The sequence below is a fragment of the Homarus americanus genome, unplaced genomic scaffold (genome assembly GCF_018991925.1).
Source record: "Homarus americanus isolate GMGI-L3 unplaced genomic scaffold, GMGI_Hamer_2.0 scaffold1640, whole genome shotgun sequence".
In the NCBI taxonomy this organism is placed as follows: domain Eukaryota; kingdom Metazoa; phylum Arthropoda; class Malacostraca; order Decapoda; family Nephropidae; genus Homarus; species Homarus americanus.
Window position 1 is genome coordinate 547,708 of NW_024741924.1, and position 20,697 is coordinate 568,404.

A 20,697-nucleotide genomic window follows, 5' to 3' on the forward strand; every position below is an offset into this window, starting at 1 on the left:
TTAGGTAAAAAAAATTAAGTTTCCAGGGAAAAGAGGATTTTGTAATCAAGCCTTCACCCGAATTAATCCTTAAAACGAAATTTTCCCTCACATATACCATCCGAGAGTCAAATGATTACTCAAGAAAATACATTACTGTTAGACCCTTGGTGGACTGAGGGGTCATATTCGGTCTACAGTCTAAACTCATTCTTGGTAAGGGTAATTTACCTCGTTGTGTGAGACATGTTAAAGGAATTTACAATGAATAACATCAAGTAATTTCTTCGTCATAATAAAACGAATATAAGGAATTTCTGTCCCAATATCGTATTTTACCCCAAAACCTTGCAGTAAAGTTCCCCACCGTAGGGAAAAAAATCCAATTGTAGAGGATGGAGGAGAAAAAATCCCCAGGGGCTGTGGTGGTGGTGGTGGTGGTGGTGGTGGTGGTGGTGGTGGTGGTGGTGGTGGTGGTGGTGGTGGTGGTGGTGTGTTGGTGGTGGGTGGTGGTGTTGGTGTGGTGGTGGTGGTGGTGGTGGGTGGTGGTGGTGGTGGTGGTGGTGGTCTTGGTGGTGATGGTGGTGGTGGTGGTTGGTGGTGGTGTGGTGGTGGTGTGCATGTCGGTAATGTTTTTGTTGGTGAAGCTGTTGTGTTCAAGTTACTGTGTTGGGAAATAACGAAGGGGTGGGGAAAAGTAACGAGGGGAAATAACCGGGGATGGGGAAATAACGAGAGGGTGAAATAACGAGGGAAAAATAACGAGGGTGTGGGAAATAACGAGGTGTGGGGAGATAACGAGGTGGAAGAGTGAAACAAGATTAAGAATTAAAGGTTGCTTAAGGTTATGGCAGGGCTCAGGAGGTAAAAGTGAATAATAAGAGGAGAGAGAGAGAGAGAGAGTGATAGGAGAAGAGACAGACAGACAGACAGACAGACAGACAGACAGAGAGAGAGAGAGAGAGTGAGATGAGAGAGAGAGAGAGAGAGATATAAAGTGATGGGAGAGAGAGAGTGAGATGAGAGAGAGAGAGAGAGAGAGAGTAATGGGAGAGACAAAGTGAGGGAAGAGACAGAGTGAGGTAAGAGACAGGGTGAGGGAAGAGACAGGGTGAGGGAAGAGACAGAGGGCAGGACAGGACAGGCGTATACCCTGCGTGTACAGCGAGACACAATATTGAGGAACACGATGAAGTTAAGAGTCAGGGCGTCGAGTAAACACAACCAAGAATGTCAACTTGCCACGGCACCTGATTAACGTCATATTAACTCACAGACGACAAACTTACTCTTGACATCAAAGGAGCGGTCGCCGCCCCTTGCTGGGTCATGGAATGAGAAATATGATGTAAAGTCAAATTTGACACTTTTGGTCACAGGATAAGGAAGGTCAAGTGAGGTCACACTAAAATGCAGTGATGTTGATGTTGACATTCTCTTTTGTGGTGAGACAAGTCGTCTGAGGTCAAAGACAGGATATTGGCGAGTATATCGCCAGGTTGGTTGTCACACCCAGGTCAAGGTCACCACATGTCTCTCAGTGACCTGAGAGTGAGGAACTTCTCAATCGTAGCAAAAGCTCCTGTGTGTGTGTGTGTGTGTGTGTGTGTGTGTGTGTGTGTGTGTGTTTCGCCGAAGCACGACAGGATCTCTAAAGAAGAGCACGGGCTAGCCTAAAAGTTACGTGAATCAGTCAGTCAGTCAACACAGGTAACCCTAAACATTGTGATACAAATTTGGTGTCTGTGTGTGACTCCCTCAGGTGAGTCAGGTGAAGATGACCAAACTAGAAATAGGTTCCCCAAGTAAGTAGAAGAGGTATAAAAAGGACTCAGTTCAAAGTAGTCAACAACAGGGCTCGAGACTGGGAGTTTTCTAGGGGCCAGCGACCATTTGACGCAATATTCTTTAAGGACCTACTTACATACCCAAATTTTCAACGATAATCTAATTTCTGGTAAGATTTAGGAACAATATTCATAAATTAATAACATAAAGGAGATATTTACATTGAACCTCTCGCCGGTGAGATCTTTTTTAATGTCCAGTTGGCGACAAACAACAAATAATAATCACAAAGGCAGTTAATAAAGCGTTAGTAACAATCCAAAGGTCACAAAAGGTCACAGCCTTTACCGTGTGATACTGTCAAGTGAGAAGAAGACATTAAGAGTACTTCTCGTCTGTAGGGAGATAATTTAAATGAGGAATACAGTTTCGTTCTGCGACAACAACAACAAGATGAACAAGGAAATATTCTTTTGCGTGAATATAAGCAAAAACAAAATAAGAATCAGTAGAGAGAGAGAGAGAGAGAGAGAGAGAGTCAGACGCGAGTAGTGATGGTGTGGCACATATCGATAGGAAGTAAAGAACAGTCAACCAAACACACATCATGTACTGAAAGAATCAACCGAACTTGGGTAAAAAAAAAAAAAAATAAGTAAGAGTGAGCGAGTAAAAACTGAGAGAGAAACAAAAATAAAATACACAAAATAGAAGAGAATTTTTGTTTTGCAGGAGAAACAAAAGACGAGGAGAGAGAGAGGATATTCATGTCACACGGTAGTTGAGGAAGATATTTGGTGATATTTTGATGCATCGAACGTACAGTATACATTCTACCGAAGATGGATAGATATTTCGTGTATCAAGAGAGGCAGTAGTTCGGGAGATATACAAAGAAAACCACTTTTGCTCGGGGGAGGAAGAGAAGGGAACGTGGCAGGAATGAACGTACGATGGAACTCTGAGGCGAAGATGAAATGAAAACACTGACACCTACCCAACCATCCTACAAGAACGAGATGAAACGTGAAGAAGGCTACCTTTTTGGATCACCCGAAGATTAGCCCCTAGTCAATTTCACCATAAGAATAACCATCCTGACACTAACCAAACCTAACCTAACCAAAAGTAACGTAACGTAACCTAACATAAGAGTGGAAATAAACTCGGATAGTGTACAAGAAGACTAGATACCAAACTCTACATCGATCGACCCATGTAACGTACAGCGAAAGTTCTAATAAAGATCAAAGTCAATTTCTTATTTTTTGTCATCACGAAGACTGTGTATATGAGACGTGACCTAGCGGGGTACTAAATCTAGTTAGCTGTAGTGACTTTAACTAACAGCGGGGGGAAGCAAAAAATAAATAAAAAAAATTCCAATATTCCAAAATAATATTCGTGAATTCTGTTAGTCAGCAGATATAGGAGAGATGACAATAACTGATAAAAGAAGGAGGAAGAGAAGTAGATGAAATGTACTGTCTGTTTGACTCACTGGACGGATCTATTGTTGACATGTATTAGTGAGGGAAGAATCTTTATGTATCAGGTTATTAGCTAATGGTATCGAGTTGCTACGGGGTCAGTGAACATTTCCAATAGTCTCTCCTGAACCTTCGCGTCTTTAATCTATTTACTAACACCCAAATTTGACACGGTGTTATTATATTCGTGTGTCGTATATGTGAAGGTACTGTATATAAGCATTAGGACCGACCTATCTAAAAACTGCGTGTGATTGACCTGAAGCTCTATACCTGACTAGTGTTATTCCTTTTTTTTTCATAGACTAACATACAGTACTTAACACACACGATAGATTGTCAAGGAGTTTCACAATTCATGGATAAAACAATACGGTGAGGTTGAATATTTATGTAAATTATTTCATAAAGTTTATCGACTCATCTTCAACACCAGACACAAATGATTCAAATGAGTGATGATTGAACGAACAAATAAGTACAATCCAGTAAATTTTCCGTTCATTTTCCTCTTTTTTGTTGTTGTCTGTGGGATGGGCGGAAGATGTGAAGAAGCGCCCATAAAAATAACCTTCATCAGAAAAATCTTTAAATTAACGATGTTCAGGACTCGCTCAGACAATGTGTGTGCTGAGTCTCTCTTCCCTAGTGAGTATTGAAATATATTATCTGGAGGGGGGGGGAGGGGTTATGAAAGAGAGAAAGGTAAAAAGATAAGGCGAGACGAAGGACGAGGAGGCGGGAGATGGCGTCACCAGTCAGCAAGACGCCCGTGGGGTGAAGGAGGGAGGGGAAGCAGGGGAGGAGGAGGGGGGAAGAAGGAGTGGAAGAGGAGGGAAGGAAGGGTGGAAGAGGAGAGAAGGGGGGGGGGAAAGGAGGCGAGGGGGAGGGAAGGGGGGGAAGGAGAGGAGTTACACAATGGGCCACCCTGCGCCAAGTCATCAAGTCTCGGTGGCATTACAGGGTTAGTGCTACTGACGAAGGGGTTCCTCACCTACACGATGACAGTTCCACACAATTTTATACTCTTTATTTTCTTTCTTTTAGTTCCTTAAGTGATTTATAACCTATCACAAAATGGTTAGGTTAGGTTAGGTTAGGTTAGGTTAGGTAATGACATGAAGACTGATCCCCAGGGCTTACCATAATAACTGACTTGACAGGAAGAGGAAGACTTAGTAGCTCTTATACCCAATCGAGAAGAAAATGAGAATCTTGTGGATTAGCTTTTAGAAAATGACATCCAGGCAAAGAATCACTTCAATACGTCGTCATGTTTGGTAAGGCAAGACGTGTTCAGAAGTGTAAAGTTATGGTTCAGTCTACCATATACCTTACTTATTAATCCACAGAAAACAATAACATTCTTTTCCCCAACTTCTTTATTAACTTTTATTCACCCATAGCCTTCATTGACTCACCCTCATGCACTCACCGACTCATAATGCGTCACTCATTAACGTTCACTGGTCGTTTAGTAGATAACTTGAGTCGTACACGAGTAGTTTTATACACAGGTGCGACATACGAAACATATTTTGGGGTAATTGTAATTTTCATGATCACAATGTAGAGAAAAAATGTAAAATAAAAGATAATTGGGAGAAATAATGTAAGTAAAGACTAAAAAATAAATTATTATATCTCATTTACTAATAGACTAAACTAACTTAATTCAACTAGACCTAATTAAACCCAACGTTACCTAACCTAACCTAACTTAACTTAACCTCACCTAACCTAACCTAACCTAACCTAACTTAACCTAACCTAACTTTAACCTAACTCACTCATCTCCCTCACTAACTACTCAGCCCTCCCTCACCTCCCTCATTCACCCCTCCCTCACTCACCCGCCCTCACCCGCCCTCACCTACCTCACTAATTCACACCATTCCTCACACTACAGGTACACCATCAACACCTGTCACCACTCCCTCACCTTCAAGATCCTAACCTAAACTAACCTAACCATACCAACTCATACCTAACCTAACCTAACCTAACCTAACCAAACCCTAACCTAACCTAATCATCCCACACTTAACTTAATGACCATAAAATAGTTAAGTCATCTGAAAAACTTAAAAACAAAAGCAATTATCTATCCCTCTTAACTGGCAGATCGACTCCAGTGTTTGTGACCGCATTGGACTCTCTCTCTCTCACTCTCTCTCTCTCTCTCACTCTCTCTCTCTCTTACAGATAATGTGACTATGACATTTGATCTCAACAAATCCTGCCAGAATGATCACCGTCTGATGGACTTAACTGATTTCGAATACGGTTACCGGAAGGAGACCTGGATTCCTATCACCTGCAAAGAGGTCATCAAGGTCAGTTCTGGGTCATGTGTGTGTTATACAGGTCACCAAGGTCAGTTCTGGGTCATGTGTGTGTTATACAGGTCATCATGGTCAGTTCTGGGTTACATATGAACACCAGGGAGAGAACAGTTCAAGGTTAACAAGGGGTGAACAATAACAGTTCTAAGTTAACAACCTCACCCAACACCTCCCCCAATACCCAACACCTCCAGCAACACCCAACACTCAACACCCAACACCTCTAACACCCAACACCTCCCCAACACCCAACACCTCCCAACACCCAACACCTCCTGCAACACCCAACACTCTCCCAACATCAACACAACACCCAACACCTCCCCAACACCCAACACCTCCCCCAACACCCAACACCTCCCCCAACACCTCTTATTAAACTGCCATATTAACATGATACAGTGTGGCTCATCAGGTGATTTATTACATTCACACCTTTGGCAGGTTTGACGTGGTGAAGTTTCTAAGATAAAATAACACAAGATTTCGCCAAGTATTCACCAGGATATGTAAGTCGGTGTTGGGAAAGCCACACGAGACAGATATAAAGAGATTAAACCAAGGAAACTCAGAGAACACGAGGAACGTGCTAGGTGGACGAAACAGACGTGACGCACCAAACAACTTGTGTGTGTCACTGTCAAGGAGAAAATCTGTACGTGAGAAGCGACAACACACTGATGAACAATATCCCTTAAGTTGCTATTTATTAACTATTAAATAGACAATAGAACATGAACTTTAAGTCGATGGAAAAAATTATAACTATTGGAAAAAATTATAACTATTAACACGCCCAACAAAAAAATAACAATCACAATATTGTCGAGAATGTCCAGAATGAAACTACTTAAGAGTTTAGCGTCTGGAGGTTGGAGGTGTAGTCTAGACCACAACCTCATCACGTCACTGGTAAGAAAACTTCACCCATTTGGGAACTGACATTACCACCGATCCGAAAATATGAGCCTACTAATTGGAAGGCTCCCTCAAACATTACCACTGGGTTTAGGTCCAAAGTTATCAAGCTGTCACTTTTCTTCATTCGAGCTTTACATGGAGAGGACAAAGTGCTCGTAGGTGAGACAAACAAGCATTTAATAAGCCTCAGTCATAGCTAACCTAACCTAACCTATAAGACTGGAACCCTTAACGATTTGACTACATTAGGACTGAAACCCATTGTTATTCGTCTTCAGTCCCAACAGATAGATTGAATTAGGTTGGTTCCCATTAGAAGTTGGGCCCATATGATCAACCACCTAGTGAAGCAGCATATAAGTTGAAGAAGTTGGTAATCATCATCTTTCTCATACAGTCTTCATAGCTACAGTTCTCCAACCCGGGAGCCAATTACCTTAACTTTCTCGAGACATTTATTGTGGGGCATTGTCTCTCACACTGACGTAACACTAAATTCAACCTCACTTAACCTAACCTAACCTAACCTAACCTAACCTAACCTAACCTAACCTCACCTAACCTAACCTAACCTCACCTAAACTAACCTCACCTAACCTAACCTCACACAACATTATACAACCTACTGAAAATTTTATGCATTAAAAATAAGAGCGTCATCACCTGAGCAAGATCACCTTTCGGCTCGACTTGTTAACCTCCTCAAACGTCAATGTACTTTCAACTAACATCTACAGGTCTTCCTTCCTCTCTGTTCTCTGATGTAACGTTTAAATAGCTAGCTCACGTTCATCCTATGGGAACGTCACATGATAAACGACGTAAACATTTGATAAATTAGAGAATATGATGGAACAGATGACATATATACTGTAAGGCGAAGAAAATCTAGAAATATGGTTGTGTAAACTGGAGGACGTGTCTGAGTGGTGGAATTTTTACCTTTCACGCCGAGAAGTCAAGGTGCTGTAATTGTGTCCAGAGCAACAAGTCAATATATGTGTGTGCAGAGGTGAAGAAGGTAGGTGGGTGGGTAGGTAGGTAGGGGTTGTGACCATATTTGTATTCGATAATAATCATTTCAAACTGTTTTCAAGAGATTATTGAGAACGAAAAGAATTACAAACGTTGGCAAAGATATGTAAGATGGAGGTAAATATTAGACTAGGAGAGAGAGAGAGAGAGAGAGAGAGAGAGAGAGAGAGAGAGAGAGAGAGAGAGAGTACTGAGGATAGTTTGTTTTGTAAATGATATCGTAAGAGCTGTATACAGGATGTCAAAACAGCGAACCATCCCACTTGTGCTGCTCCTGTGACCACGTCTAGGATAACAGGAGCTTCAAACACACGCATCTACATTACTTTCACCAAAAAAAATTAAATAAAACATAAAAAAAAAATCCCAGCCTCTTACTGTGACTTATTTAACTTTCCATAATTTGTCATCTGTCATCTTGTTTATTAGTGACACATCCTCACTACTAGGCTGTGTCATATCCCTTTAAATCCTTCTACTAGCAATAAACTTTCTTACTATATCTTTTACCCAGAGAAAAAAAATACGAATTAATTCTTATGTTACTTCAAGAATAATAAAAGGCTTATTAAAATACGTCTCTCTTAATAAAATCTCTCCGATAACCCACTGGAATAAAGATGTGGTTTACCCCGGATATTGGGAGAGCAAATAGCATGGATTCACCACTCAGATTAAGCCAACAATTCTCTTTCTAACTTTCAGCGTACATGACCCAAGCTCTTGACGGGGAACATTTGTGAATGGTGAAGTGCTTAGGTATACCATGGTACTAACTGCCTCGGGTCACGTGTGTTATGCCAATATGGTACACACGTACACACCATGTACATTACCATAAGCAGACATACATAAGAATGTATAGATGAGTTCTGTCCTACTCAGTAAATTTAGAAATAATAAGTTAGGAATGTGGGAAATAAATACTATGGTAGGGATGTGATAAATGATGTGTTTGGGATGTGGTAAGTAATGGGTTGAGATATGTTTGCAATTAGCGTGTTACCATAGAGGGCGAGGGTGGGCGGGGAGGGAGGAGGTTGCTACTTCACTGGGATACAGCTGCTATGTAAAGTGTTTCACAGCCTAACTAATGAAGTGGTATATAAATAAAAGTAACTGGTTTCCTTTGTATACTACCTGGCAAAGCTCATTTTATCCTCCTATTAATCACACTGAACTCTGTTTCGCAAGCACCAATAGCAAGCGGTATTGCACGAATGAGATCGACACCAAGAAGACTAGTTATTTTTCCACACTCTTTAGGCGATAAAAGGAATTGCCCCAGCAGCTGTTGCCTCGATGTAAGTGGGGTATAGTTTCCATGACTTGTGTAGCGTTGTGTTGCATCACCTGTGTTCGTTAAAATTATTTGACAACACACCCATGTTTAGCTAAGCTCCACAATGTCGGGATTATTTACCTAGCCTACACCGACACAACACAATGCAGCTGTAAACTTTTAAAGCCATAAATAGAAACAGGGAATGGACTTTCATATTAAGGAGATTTTACATGTTGACACGTACAATGGTGAGGCCAAGAAAAAAGATTTAATTAGACACCCGGGTCACATCTGGAGCCGCTCATGTAGAGAAGGGGATTTTACACAAGTTGACTCTGGTATAGTTAGTGATTTATTAACGTTAAAGAACAGAGAATTGTTTAAAGTTTTAATTTTCTTAAGATGCCTGGATCATGACACTGTGCAGGTGCCAAACCAAACCAAACCAAACCAAACCAAACCTAACCTAACCTAACCTAACCTAACCTAACCTAACCTAACCTAACCTAACCTAACCTAACCTAACCTAACCTAACCTAACCTTTCTAACCTAACCTAACCTAACCTAACCTAACCTAACCTAACCTAACCTAACCTAACCTAACCAAACCTAACCTAACCTAACCTAACCTCTTCTTTAAGCAGCATTGAGTCTTGTATAGTATTGATCACATTCAAACGAACAGTTATTTTTCTCTGGTCGTTTATTATCTTAGGATGATTATTGTGTTAAAATTTGGTTTGTTTTTTTGTTATGTTTAACTATTATGATCCCATGATATAACTGATTGTGTTATTGCTGTTTGTACTCATTTGCATATATACGCTATCTATCTATCTATCTATCTATCTATCTATCTATCTATCTAGTTATCTATCTATCTATCTATCTATCTATCTATCTATCTAGTTATCTATCTATCTATCTATCTATCTATCTAGTTATCTATCTATCTAACTATCTGTGCTTTAAATTGTCAAGTGAAATAGTTAACACATAGCTCATATAATGTGAAGGTTAAAATATAAGTATGAATATTAATTCTTAGCACTGCAGCATAAATATATCTAATTAATTTCAAGTTAACAAATACAATATTCTTAAATAATCTGCACTAGTTATAAGAATATGGTAAATAATTCTTACTACTCTTGCGTGAAAACAATGAAATAGAAGGAAATTCTTTATATCAATTATTAAATGCAAAATCTCTCGTGGGTGGGAAGTGGCCGTTTCATTTTTTTTTTCCCTGGATTGAATTCTGGAGTCCGTCACTGTGACTCATGGAGCTTCACCAGAGGGCGTAATACATAAAACTTGATTGAAATATTAATGAAAAAATATATATCTAGGGGGAGGATTAATTATATATTGTCTTTGTGATGAATGAACGAAACCTGTGAAGACATTAGGACGGAAAAAAAAATACTGAGGTTTATTTTCTTGTTTTCGTGGTAATGAAGAAAATCAAGCCAGAGGTAGTTCAGTAGTTTTAGCTGCCGAGGCCGGGACAAAAACTTACTGGTTAGGGTTAGGTTAGGTTGGGTTGGGCTGTTTAATCTATAAGTGAAATAATTTGTGGTGCCTAAAAGTTGATTCACCATCCATAATATATATGTCTAACACTAAAACCCTCGAATCTTTGTTTGGTAACCATTTCTCGACAACCTTCCCAGTGTTTGTTGACTCTCTCTCTGTTCATAAGAGTGTTAAATTATCGCCTTCTGTCAGCATTCGAGGCTTTTAAGCGCATCTCGATTCTCCTTGCCGGTTTGTAAGTGTGCACCTTAAAGATTTATTGTTGCATGATAATAACATAGCGAAACTTCCACATAACTTGATGACAATGTTCCTCACTCCTTGGAAGAAAATACACAAAATATGCGAATAATATCAGGTAACCAATATGTCTTGCCACCAGTACAATACCAGTACAGTGTCTCCCATCACCAGTACAACATATCTCGCATCACCAGTACATACTCTCCCCATATCTCTTAACATATTAAAATCCTATATCACCAGCACATATTTCCACAGGCTTGATATATTCATTTCCATCTCTAGCATACTGCCGCCCACACTACCTGTATGTAATTATCCTCGCCTCCCATATTCACATTCTACTCTACAATGTTTGAGCTTCATGTTCACATTCTTGTCTTTAATATCAGTGTGTGTGTGTGTGTGTAAGGTGGTGGAGAGGGCACCATATTACCACAGTGTAGCTTCAGGTGTGTGGAAGGAGGTACTTACTGATTATGTAATGTACAGTAAGGGTCATACGGTGGTGACTGGTGTTCTATTAGCTTATCTCTGGTGCTCACTGGGACTCACTCTCTGGGTTAATATCAGGTTCTGGGGGGAGGGGGGCTCTTTAACCATCATATGTTAGTGAGGATCAATATATGAAAGTTACCCAAGTCTTCCCAATACTTGATGAGGATATTCACCATCAAACGAGTGTCATTAATTAGATCATTATTAAGGTAATGTTCCCCATGACCCGTGTCTGTTCGTTCACCTGGCTGCAGAAACCTTGGCATGGAAGTGTCACCCTAATCTGAACGTCGTAGTTATAGAGCAGACAACAAAGATATTCGAGAGAGTTAATAAAGAACAAATCATTTTTTACCTTCACGTGATGGCACCATGAAAATTGCTTAATGGAATTCCGCCTTTAAAAGAGAATAATGGACGTTAAGATTTTTATCATGGCGCGGGACAGTAAATTTTGGACATGCTAGTGAACGCATAAACGGACGTCATCTGAGAAGTGAAAGGCGCCTTTATGCTACCATTCTTGTGCGCTTGAGGATACAATAGTGGCAGGATGATGGAGCTCTTGTGGAGTCTGGAGGTGAGGTGCTCCGGCGACAATCACCTGACGGAACACTCTCCTATATACCCTCTGATCTCGCTGTTAAGTTTATGAAGTGTAATGACTGACGAAAATACCGTCACACTACACAGTATTCACACATGGAAAGGAATTATTGAATTAAATGTTAAGTAGTGAAAATGTCTTACTTTAAAACGTGAATCAAGACAGTGTAAAGTTCTATTTCCCGGCTATATAATGAATAACCTTGTAGTTTAGTTTGCTTTCATTTATCAATATCTAATCCGAATTTATGTGACATATTAATGGTTTTTCTCTCCCATTCTCTCTCAACATTCTCATCACACGTTATGACAACCTTCGAGCGGTGACAAATATTACCCAATACCTGTATGTATAACTTTTACAGTGGTCACGACAACCAAGGGCGAGAGAGATTCACTCATGCCTCTTCTATTTCGTAAACAACACAAAGGTTACAGGAAAATTACCGGTGTTTACATACTCGTTTTATAAAGATGCTGTTCTATCATACTCAAATCAAGCACCAGGGACACAGCTGCCTAATTGGATCACTACACTAAACTCCCTAACAAACTACAAAAGGCAGTATCGTCTGGTCCCGTTTTTACGACAACAAACTTATTAAAGTCTTTCTTGTTAAAACTTGTTGTCTTGCTATTTGCCAGACCTGCTCATTCCAAAACTTCAGCTCAATGTTTGTTTGTACCGTAAAATCAACAGAAAATAGAATAATGTATTTGAAATAAATGCCACGTTTGTCAAAATAAATGAGGCTGTTAAATAGTGTGCTTGATGGGTGAGCGGGATGGACGCAAATGATCAAAAGTATATGACCTAAGCACCGCCACCCTCACCCAGTCAGCCTGCCGCGCCTCGCCAGCGGTACAGCCAATCACGGCCCACCTTGTGCGCTGGCAGTTGTCAAGTCGCACACTTCTAAGGGTTTCAGATTTTTCAGATTTGCCCACAAGAGGGCTAGCTTATTAGGCACCCCCCCCCCCCTTGCATCATGTGCAAGGCGAAGCATTTACAGGGAAGCATCCAGGGAGTGGTGGGAGGTAGGGAGAGGTCAAAAGCTTGACCCCAAGCTGCTGCAGTGGCATTTTAACACGTTCTCACCCCCATCGTGTGAGTGTACATCCAGTACCGGATGAAGAGACTTTTCAACATGCTAAGACTCCAGTCAGGAACAAAGGTGTCGGCGGCTTCTATCACTGAACTTCAGTACTGCAGACGACATCACACTCGTCTCTCACACTGAACGCGACCTACAGGAGATCCTGAACCCCAACGCAGATGCGTATGCACACTTCGGCCCTGAGGTGAATGCACGTAAGATTCAGATTATCTTTCAGCCTGCCCCTGGTTCAGACACACCTCCACCACCCATCCAACTTAATGGTACTACACTCTCTAATGTTACCCACTTCCAGTATCTCGGCTCCCACCTGTCCACCACCACAGACATCGATGAAGAGATTCAACATCGGATCAGATGCGCATCTCAAGCCTTTGGTAGACTCCGTAACCGTGTCTTCAGCTGTATGGAGCTGAAATTTTCTACAAAGTTGCACGTGTATCCATGTGACATGGGTCACATACAGGAGGCACATCAAGGCACTTGAAAACTTTCACCAACGTACTGTAGTCTACGTTCCATCCTCCGAAGTCGCTGGGAAGACAAGAGAACAAATGCCAGTATTCTTGCTGACACCAACTGTAGGGGCATTGAGGCTACCATTATAAATGAACAACTACGTTGGCCTGGCCGTGTTACCCGCATGGACGAGAGTAGACTGCCAAAGCAGCTACTTTACAGTCACCTAACAAATGGTAAATGGAACGCTGGCGGGTAACTGAAAAGGTATAAGGATAGTCTTAAGACAAACCTGAAAAAATGTCAAATCGACCCCCCTCACCTGGGAGACGATTACCCCAAACCGTAACGCTTGGAGGAGCACCACACGAGAAGGTGTCAATATTTTCGAGTTAGCCCGACTGCATACCAAGGCAGATAAGCGCCAGCGCCAGAAAGACGATGCCGCCGCCCCTCCCGCACTAGATGTAGCCCTCCACACGTGCACATCTGTGGACGGCCTTGTCGATCCCGTATCGGCCTCTCGATTCACCAGAGAGCTCACCAACGAAGGTGACATCCTTAATAACTCATATCATTGTATCGTAGCTAGATGATCGTCATACTCGATTCCGAGAAACAGCAAAGTAGTAGTAGTAATAGTAGTTTGTGTGTGTGTGTGTAATATACCGGTACTAAATGATAATGTTATTAACGACAATATTCTTAGTAATTTTGATTGTCAGTTAACACAAAACTTTTAACTATAGAATTATTATACAATGGCATAAAAACTAGTTGTAAAGAGTAAATAATAAATAACCTTCCCGTTAAAGATGACTGAGGACTGGATCTATGATGTTTACTAATCGATGAATGGTTTCCGGTATGTACAGATAGTGGCGTACATAATGGTGTTCTTGGTGTCACTGGCGGGCAACCTGCTGGTGATCGTGGTGGTCTACTACAACGCCCACATGCGCACCTCCACCAATCAATACCTGGTGAACCTGGCCGTGGCCGACCTGCTGGTGACGCTGGTGTGTATGTGGGTGCATATAGTGAGGAACCTGTCTCATCCACACTACATCCTGCCCGCCCTCGTCTGCAAACTGGAAAGCTTCGTACAAGGTAACTGACAGCTTTTATTTTTTTTGTACTAAAAGTATAACTTAATGGTATATCCTGTCAATATATGGTAACATTTATGAATAACGTCAAATCAACTTTTTGCAAACCAGAACCAGGGAAATATACACCTAACGCTTATATCAGTAACATGTTTTCAGTACATTGGACAATATCGTACAAATATGTCAATAAATGCAGTTTCACTTAACATCTCCCGAGTCACATCACATTCCTCACATAACAAGAGAATATTATGAACAAGAATGTGAGCTCTGGGTTAACGCTATGAACAAGGAGGTATCGGTAGATTTTTTTTTTTCTTCAAGATTTAAGTTTGATTCAAAATATAAATTATAGTAGGCAATAGAGAACTTAAGTGGAAAGGTTTTGGGCCCAATATACCTGCACTGTATGTTTAGCCCAGATTACTATTTAATAATCACGGAGATCTATTTAACGGAGAAAAATAATTATAGTTTGAGAAAAATACTCTTAAAATGTTACAAATAATCGATACTATTTTAAGGATCAGAACTGTGGACACTTTCACTAGACACCACAAAGAGGTTAGACTAGTGAATGATGAAATTTAGCTACAGAAAAACAACTGGAGTAATTTAGGGGAAATTTATGAGATATAAGGATGACGCCAGAGATATTAACTGGTAAATTAGTTTGGTCGTAGGAAGGCCAAGATACGTAAATTAAAATAAATGAAATTAAAAACTGTGGTCCCCAGAAAGATGCAAAATCTGAGAGGGCTGGTACTGACAGCTTGAAAACACGGCTGGCCATGGTCGACAGCCGTCATTGTGGTCAGCTCAATTGTTTGTAAATGAACTGAAAGGTAAAATATAAAATGACAACTACACCGACACTGAATGGAATAAGAATTGTGATAAACTTAATTTTTCCTTTTCTTTTTTAGGTTAAAATCGTTGACTCAGGCGCTAAACGGTGTAGTTAAGGCGACTAGACTATCTATATTCAGTCCCAATCTAAACAATTTAATATCTATCAGCTGTTATCACCAAACAATGACATTGCACGTTTCTCTTTCTGACGATCAATTACCCGTTAATTGCCAATTAAGCACAGATTGACCAGTTACACTTTTCGACTTTGACAATGCGAAAGTTTTATACAATACTGGCGACATTTTTAAGTTTTCGCTTTGAAGGACGGGCGAAAAAAACCCAGACCAGTCAGTATTCTATCACTACCCTTAGTAATTGAAGCATTTTTTTCGTTTTTTCGTATAGATTTCAGACAGGTGTCCAAAACAGCATCAAGTTTAATTTAATCTCTTGAAAGGAGAATTTACATTTTCGAACTTGGAAGTAAGTCACAGATCTAAAATTTTAACCGGAAATAATTGTTTTTCTTCATCATCTACCGCACGTCTTCACCAAGGGAGAGTAACACTGCTAGGTAGATACTAAGACTGCTAGGAAGATACTAAGACTGCTAGGTAGCTACTAAGACTGCTAGGAAGATACTAAGACTGCTAGGTAGATACTAAGACTGCTAGGTAGATACTAAGACTGCTAGGTAGATACTAAGACTGCTAGGTAGATACTAAGACTGCTAGGATAGACTGCTAGGTAGATACTAAGACTCTTGGTAGATACTAAGACTGCTAGGAAGATACTAAGACTGCTAGGAAGATACTAAGACTGCTAGGTAGATACTAAGACTGCTAGGTAGATACTAAGACTACTTGGTAGATACTAAGACTGCTAGGTAGATACTAAGACTGCTAGGTAGATACTAAGACTCTTGGTAGATACTAAGACTGCTAGGTAGATACTAAGACTCTTGGTAGATACTAAGACTGCTAGGTAGATACTAAGACTATTTGGTAGATACTAAGACTGCTAGGTAGATACTAAGACTGCTAGGTAGATACTAAGACTGCTAGGTAGATACTAAGACTGCTATGTAGATACTAAGACTGCTAGGTAGATACTAAGAATGGTTAATTTAGGTTAGGTTAGGTTGGTTACGTATATAATTCAACCGAAGCGTAATTTCATGTTGGTCACCTCGCTGGGATTCGCTATACAAGTCGTCATCTGTTTTAGGATGTGTAAATTTTCCATATTGATTCACTCTTAAAATTCTTCAAAGTCAGAAAACAGTCAATGTGGTTTTTAACAAATCTTATCAATCTATCTATCTATCTATCTTGTTTAATAGTAATGTACTGTACTCTCCGTTTTTAATTATATACCGAAACTCAAACTGTCCTATTTTTTTATATATATGTGTGTGTGTGTGTGTGTGTGTGTGTGTGTGTGTGTGTGTGTGTGTGTGTGTGTGTGTGTGTGTGTGTGTGTGTGTGTGTGCGCCAGTATGCTTACCTCAGAACATAAGCGTCTGTATTCGTCAAAATCAGTAAGAATTCCGTGGGATAACCTAAAGATTAGACACTCCAAATACTTTATCTTAATATCAATTGCCCTAACGCTAACCTAATCCCCTAGGTAGCATTAGTGTTTAATCATCAGGTAAAATAGGCTAAGGGCTAATTAGACACCACCCCATCTTTGCATCACCATGATTAACCACCTTAACCTTATCTTAATCAAATTTAACCTAACCTATTCTTCCCCAGGTAGCGTCAAGGTGTTTAATCATCAGGTGAAATAGGCTAAGGGCTAATTAGACACCACCCCATCTTTGCATCACCATGATTAACCACCTTAACCTTATCTTAATCAAATTTAACCTAACCTATTCTTCCCCAGGTAGCGTCAAGGTGTTTAATCATCAGGTGAAATAATCTGGAATGGAGAGCTAATCTTCAGGTGATTTTTTGTCGGTTTTAACACAAGAGGGAAGAAGGCGATCCTGAAGTATGAAACAGTTCCCTGAAAAACTGAGGAAGAAAAAGAATGATTTCATGAACAACATTCTTCATTAGCATAAATTTTTATCCCTCGTGCTGGTTAAGTGACTGACGAGGAGAACACTCGGGGAGGTTCCTTTTGTACGAGAAGTGTTGAGGCTGTGTGTAGATGATGTCAGAATGAGTATACCTCTTCGCTACTTCACTAACTAAGTACAACGACCCAATTCAGCGCTCGTACAATTAATCCCAAAATAAAAATATTTCCAGGTAATTTTATATTGATCTTTAGCAGTGAAGAGGGGTGAGAGAGGTATAGTGGTTAGCCCTGATATAGACACAGACCTGACTCTTCTAAATGATAGTGTTCTTATACACGATGGTGGTGAGAGTAATGTAGAAACTGGACAGAACACAGTAACAGTAAACTTTCCTATGGCCTCAACATCATTTGAGATACACACGATTCCTCGACCCCTTCACTAGACGAGTTTATTCAGCTCAGAGGTCAACCTGTACACAAGAGGTTATTAGACCATCTCCAGTAAGAAAAATAAATTTTCCCCAGTCAGTTTTTTCTTATTCATGGGATCTAATTTCGGCTTTTTTTTTAAGAAGTTAATCATAACAAAGTAAAGAGCGGCCCGGCTTTTCTACCACCGACGAATTCAACTTCTCTGAGCAGCACTTAAACACAAAAGCCCAAGATTTAGTCAATTTTATTCCGACAACCGGTAAGACTAGTGTACCTGTCATAACTAGCGTTTCTACTTAGCGCTTAGTTCCGTGGTGGACAGCAAATTGGCAACAAAAGCTGTGTGAAATGTAACAGGATTTATAGCCGAGTTATCTGCAACAAACATCAATGAATACAAACGCACGAAGACTTGGGTAAGGTTGATAATACGACAAAGAGAGGCTTATGGCACAGCTGAGTCTCTAACACAGAATATTTCACTTTAATTACCCAACTTTGCTCTACCATCACTGAAATCGTGATGGACGACGGAACATAAAAGCATTTACAACCTCATCGACGACAAGGAAAGTATTCATTACCGAGTTGATGAATTTAAAACACACATTATCACAATACCAACACCTCAGCCAATTCCTTGACCAACCACCCCATGTTTACCTCAGCAGTCCTAGATTGAAGAGGGGGAGTGGAAGGCGACCCACATATATTTTTTACTGCAATATGTATCCTGGGTGATTACTGTGTGTCCATGATACCCCTAAACCCAAGAGAGACTACATTCACGTTTGTGTATCATCAACTTTGAAGGATTAGGGTGGCTGGGACTCACACAGTATAAAGATATACACAAAACATAAGGGCAGGAAAATTAACAACTCGTCGTAGTAATCAGTCGCATCCACGCTACCATTTACCTTATTTTTTTCCAATGATTTGTTTAAGATAATTCCCAAACCCAATATTATAATAAAATAAAAATAATTCTGAAATAATCATCATCCAACATTTAATAATTCATAATGTGTAATAATTATCAAGCAAGCATCAAACACAAAATGAAAACACAAAATATTTAGTCAAACGCAAGAATAATTTTGCATTATCCTAGTCGTATGATTCTTAATTGTAATATTCAGTGACTAATAAATACGATGTGTGTCTTATAATAAATGTGTCATATAGTTATTTAAGATACAACGTTATTACCTGAACACACCTGCATGGCTCATAATATAATACTACTACTCACAGGTAAAGCCTATTACACTTCGTCTCAGTCACTCTCGCCATGACTAAATTTCCCCGCTTCTATAAATGGCTCTAATAACCTTGTCAGTCTTCGCGATCCCTGACATCTAATTTCAGCAGCAATCATGATAATCTTTTTTCAGTATCCTCTCCATGCCTCCACATCCCCCCTTCTCTGATCCATTTCCCATCCTTCCTCCCCTTCCCCCTTCCTCTCGATTACATGACACTATCCGAAAACGAAGCTGCCGCGCGCCACAAATACAAAAAAAAAAAAAAATGTCTGTGAGAAGATATAAATCATTGTCAACACTCACGTCATCATGCAGCGTAATCCTCCTCCAGGTCTTGGTGGTTGGAAAACGTTGTTGAACTCTGCCGTGAAAACATCGTGATAGTAATGAAGCTTTACTACGGGTTCACCTGGGTGGTCAGTAGCCATCCAGTCCAAGTGCATAAGTCGTACAGTTTCTTCACTCAATTGTAACTCCATGTAGCGTCAGCGTAGGAATCTTGCACGGTTATTAGTATCACCTCTGTTACATTATCGTTTGGTCCCTGATATCACCTAATTCTCACGTTTCTTCTCCCGTTTTCTGTCCTGAGAAGATCCAGACACGTCACTGTCACCTTATTCACCCATTACTATTTACGATAAGCGTAATAAACAATGGTAAAATACAGTAAATCCAAGAACAAACACTGAATCCAACATTAAGGACACCACAATAACAAAACTGAGCCTCTTGTCTAGCTAATGAGAGTAGCATTCTGATTGGCTGTTATTTTCCATGTCCTGCGCTACCATTGGTCAATAGACGTCATCAGGTGCTCCAGGAGGTGTGAGCAGCACGGCGATTGACTTTTGCTTGTCAACAACATGATTGGTTGCGTTTGATCGGGGGCCGTATTCAGAGTTGATATGCCCGACGGTATTCAACAACAGGATTTTTTATTTTATTTATCAAGAACTAAATTCGAGCATTCTGATGGGTGGGAGTCCCAATCCATCGGGAAGGGCTACCAACATGTTCCTACGGAGAGGGTGGCTGGTGGTTGGTATGCCGCGGGTCAGCTAACCAAGAGGTGAAAAGGGGATGGGTTTACCTCTGCAGTAGTCAAGATTCCATTAATGTTAACAGAGCAATAATATGTAGCGTGCATTTTGAACGTAGTGAGTTTGAGATATTATATATAAACTACTCGGTCAACCAATACTGAAACGTTTACTAAGAATTAAGAAAGGTTCAATCTCAGCACTGCAGTTACCTACAACGCGAAGTAAATTAAGATATGTTATAACCGCACAATTTGGATCTATTATGTTTATAACTAATGTAATAAACACCGAAACCATGGATAAAGTAAGTTTTTTTTTTATTTTAGGATTTTTAAAGGATAGGAATAGTTAGGTAAGATTTTCATAAGTTTGTTTAATGTTTTTTTTGTGTGTGTGTTTTACCTCACATTTCCCCTATACTTCAAAGCCTTGCCCACATTTAACAAGTAATATTGTTGGTAATTTTATCAGTTAAAATACTCGAAAAACAAAATTTCGCAAGTCAGTCGTCGGCGAGCCATGGGGGGAGGGTGTAGTGGGTGGTTGGTCTGAATAACATTACCATGCTGTATAATAGTGATGTATTGTTGCCGAAATCATAGACGGAATAAAGAGTAACGTTAACCCAAGAAACAACCAC

General features: G+C 40.1%; 1 protein-coding gene across 2 annotated transcripts in view; it reads left to right on the top strand.

Annotated features, from left to right (window-relative positions):
* Window positions 1-20,697, top strand: part of LOC121876414 (substance-K receptor-like) — a 201,526-nt gene that overhangs the window by 160,030 nt on the left and 20,799 nt on the right. For both annotated transcript variants that reach the window (XM_042381499.1, XM_042381500.1), the window contains 2 exons: window positions 5,463-5,593; window positions 14,183-14,417. In XM_042381499.1, coding sequence (XP_042237433.1) covers window positions 5,463-5,593; window positions 14,183-14,417 — 366 coding nt within the window. The remainder of the gene's footprint in view (window positions 1-5,462; window positions 5,594-14,182; window positions 14,418-20,697) is intronic.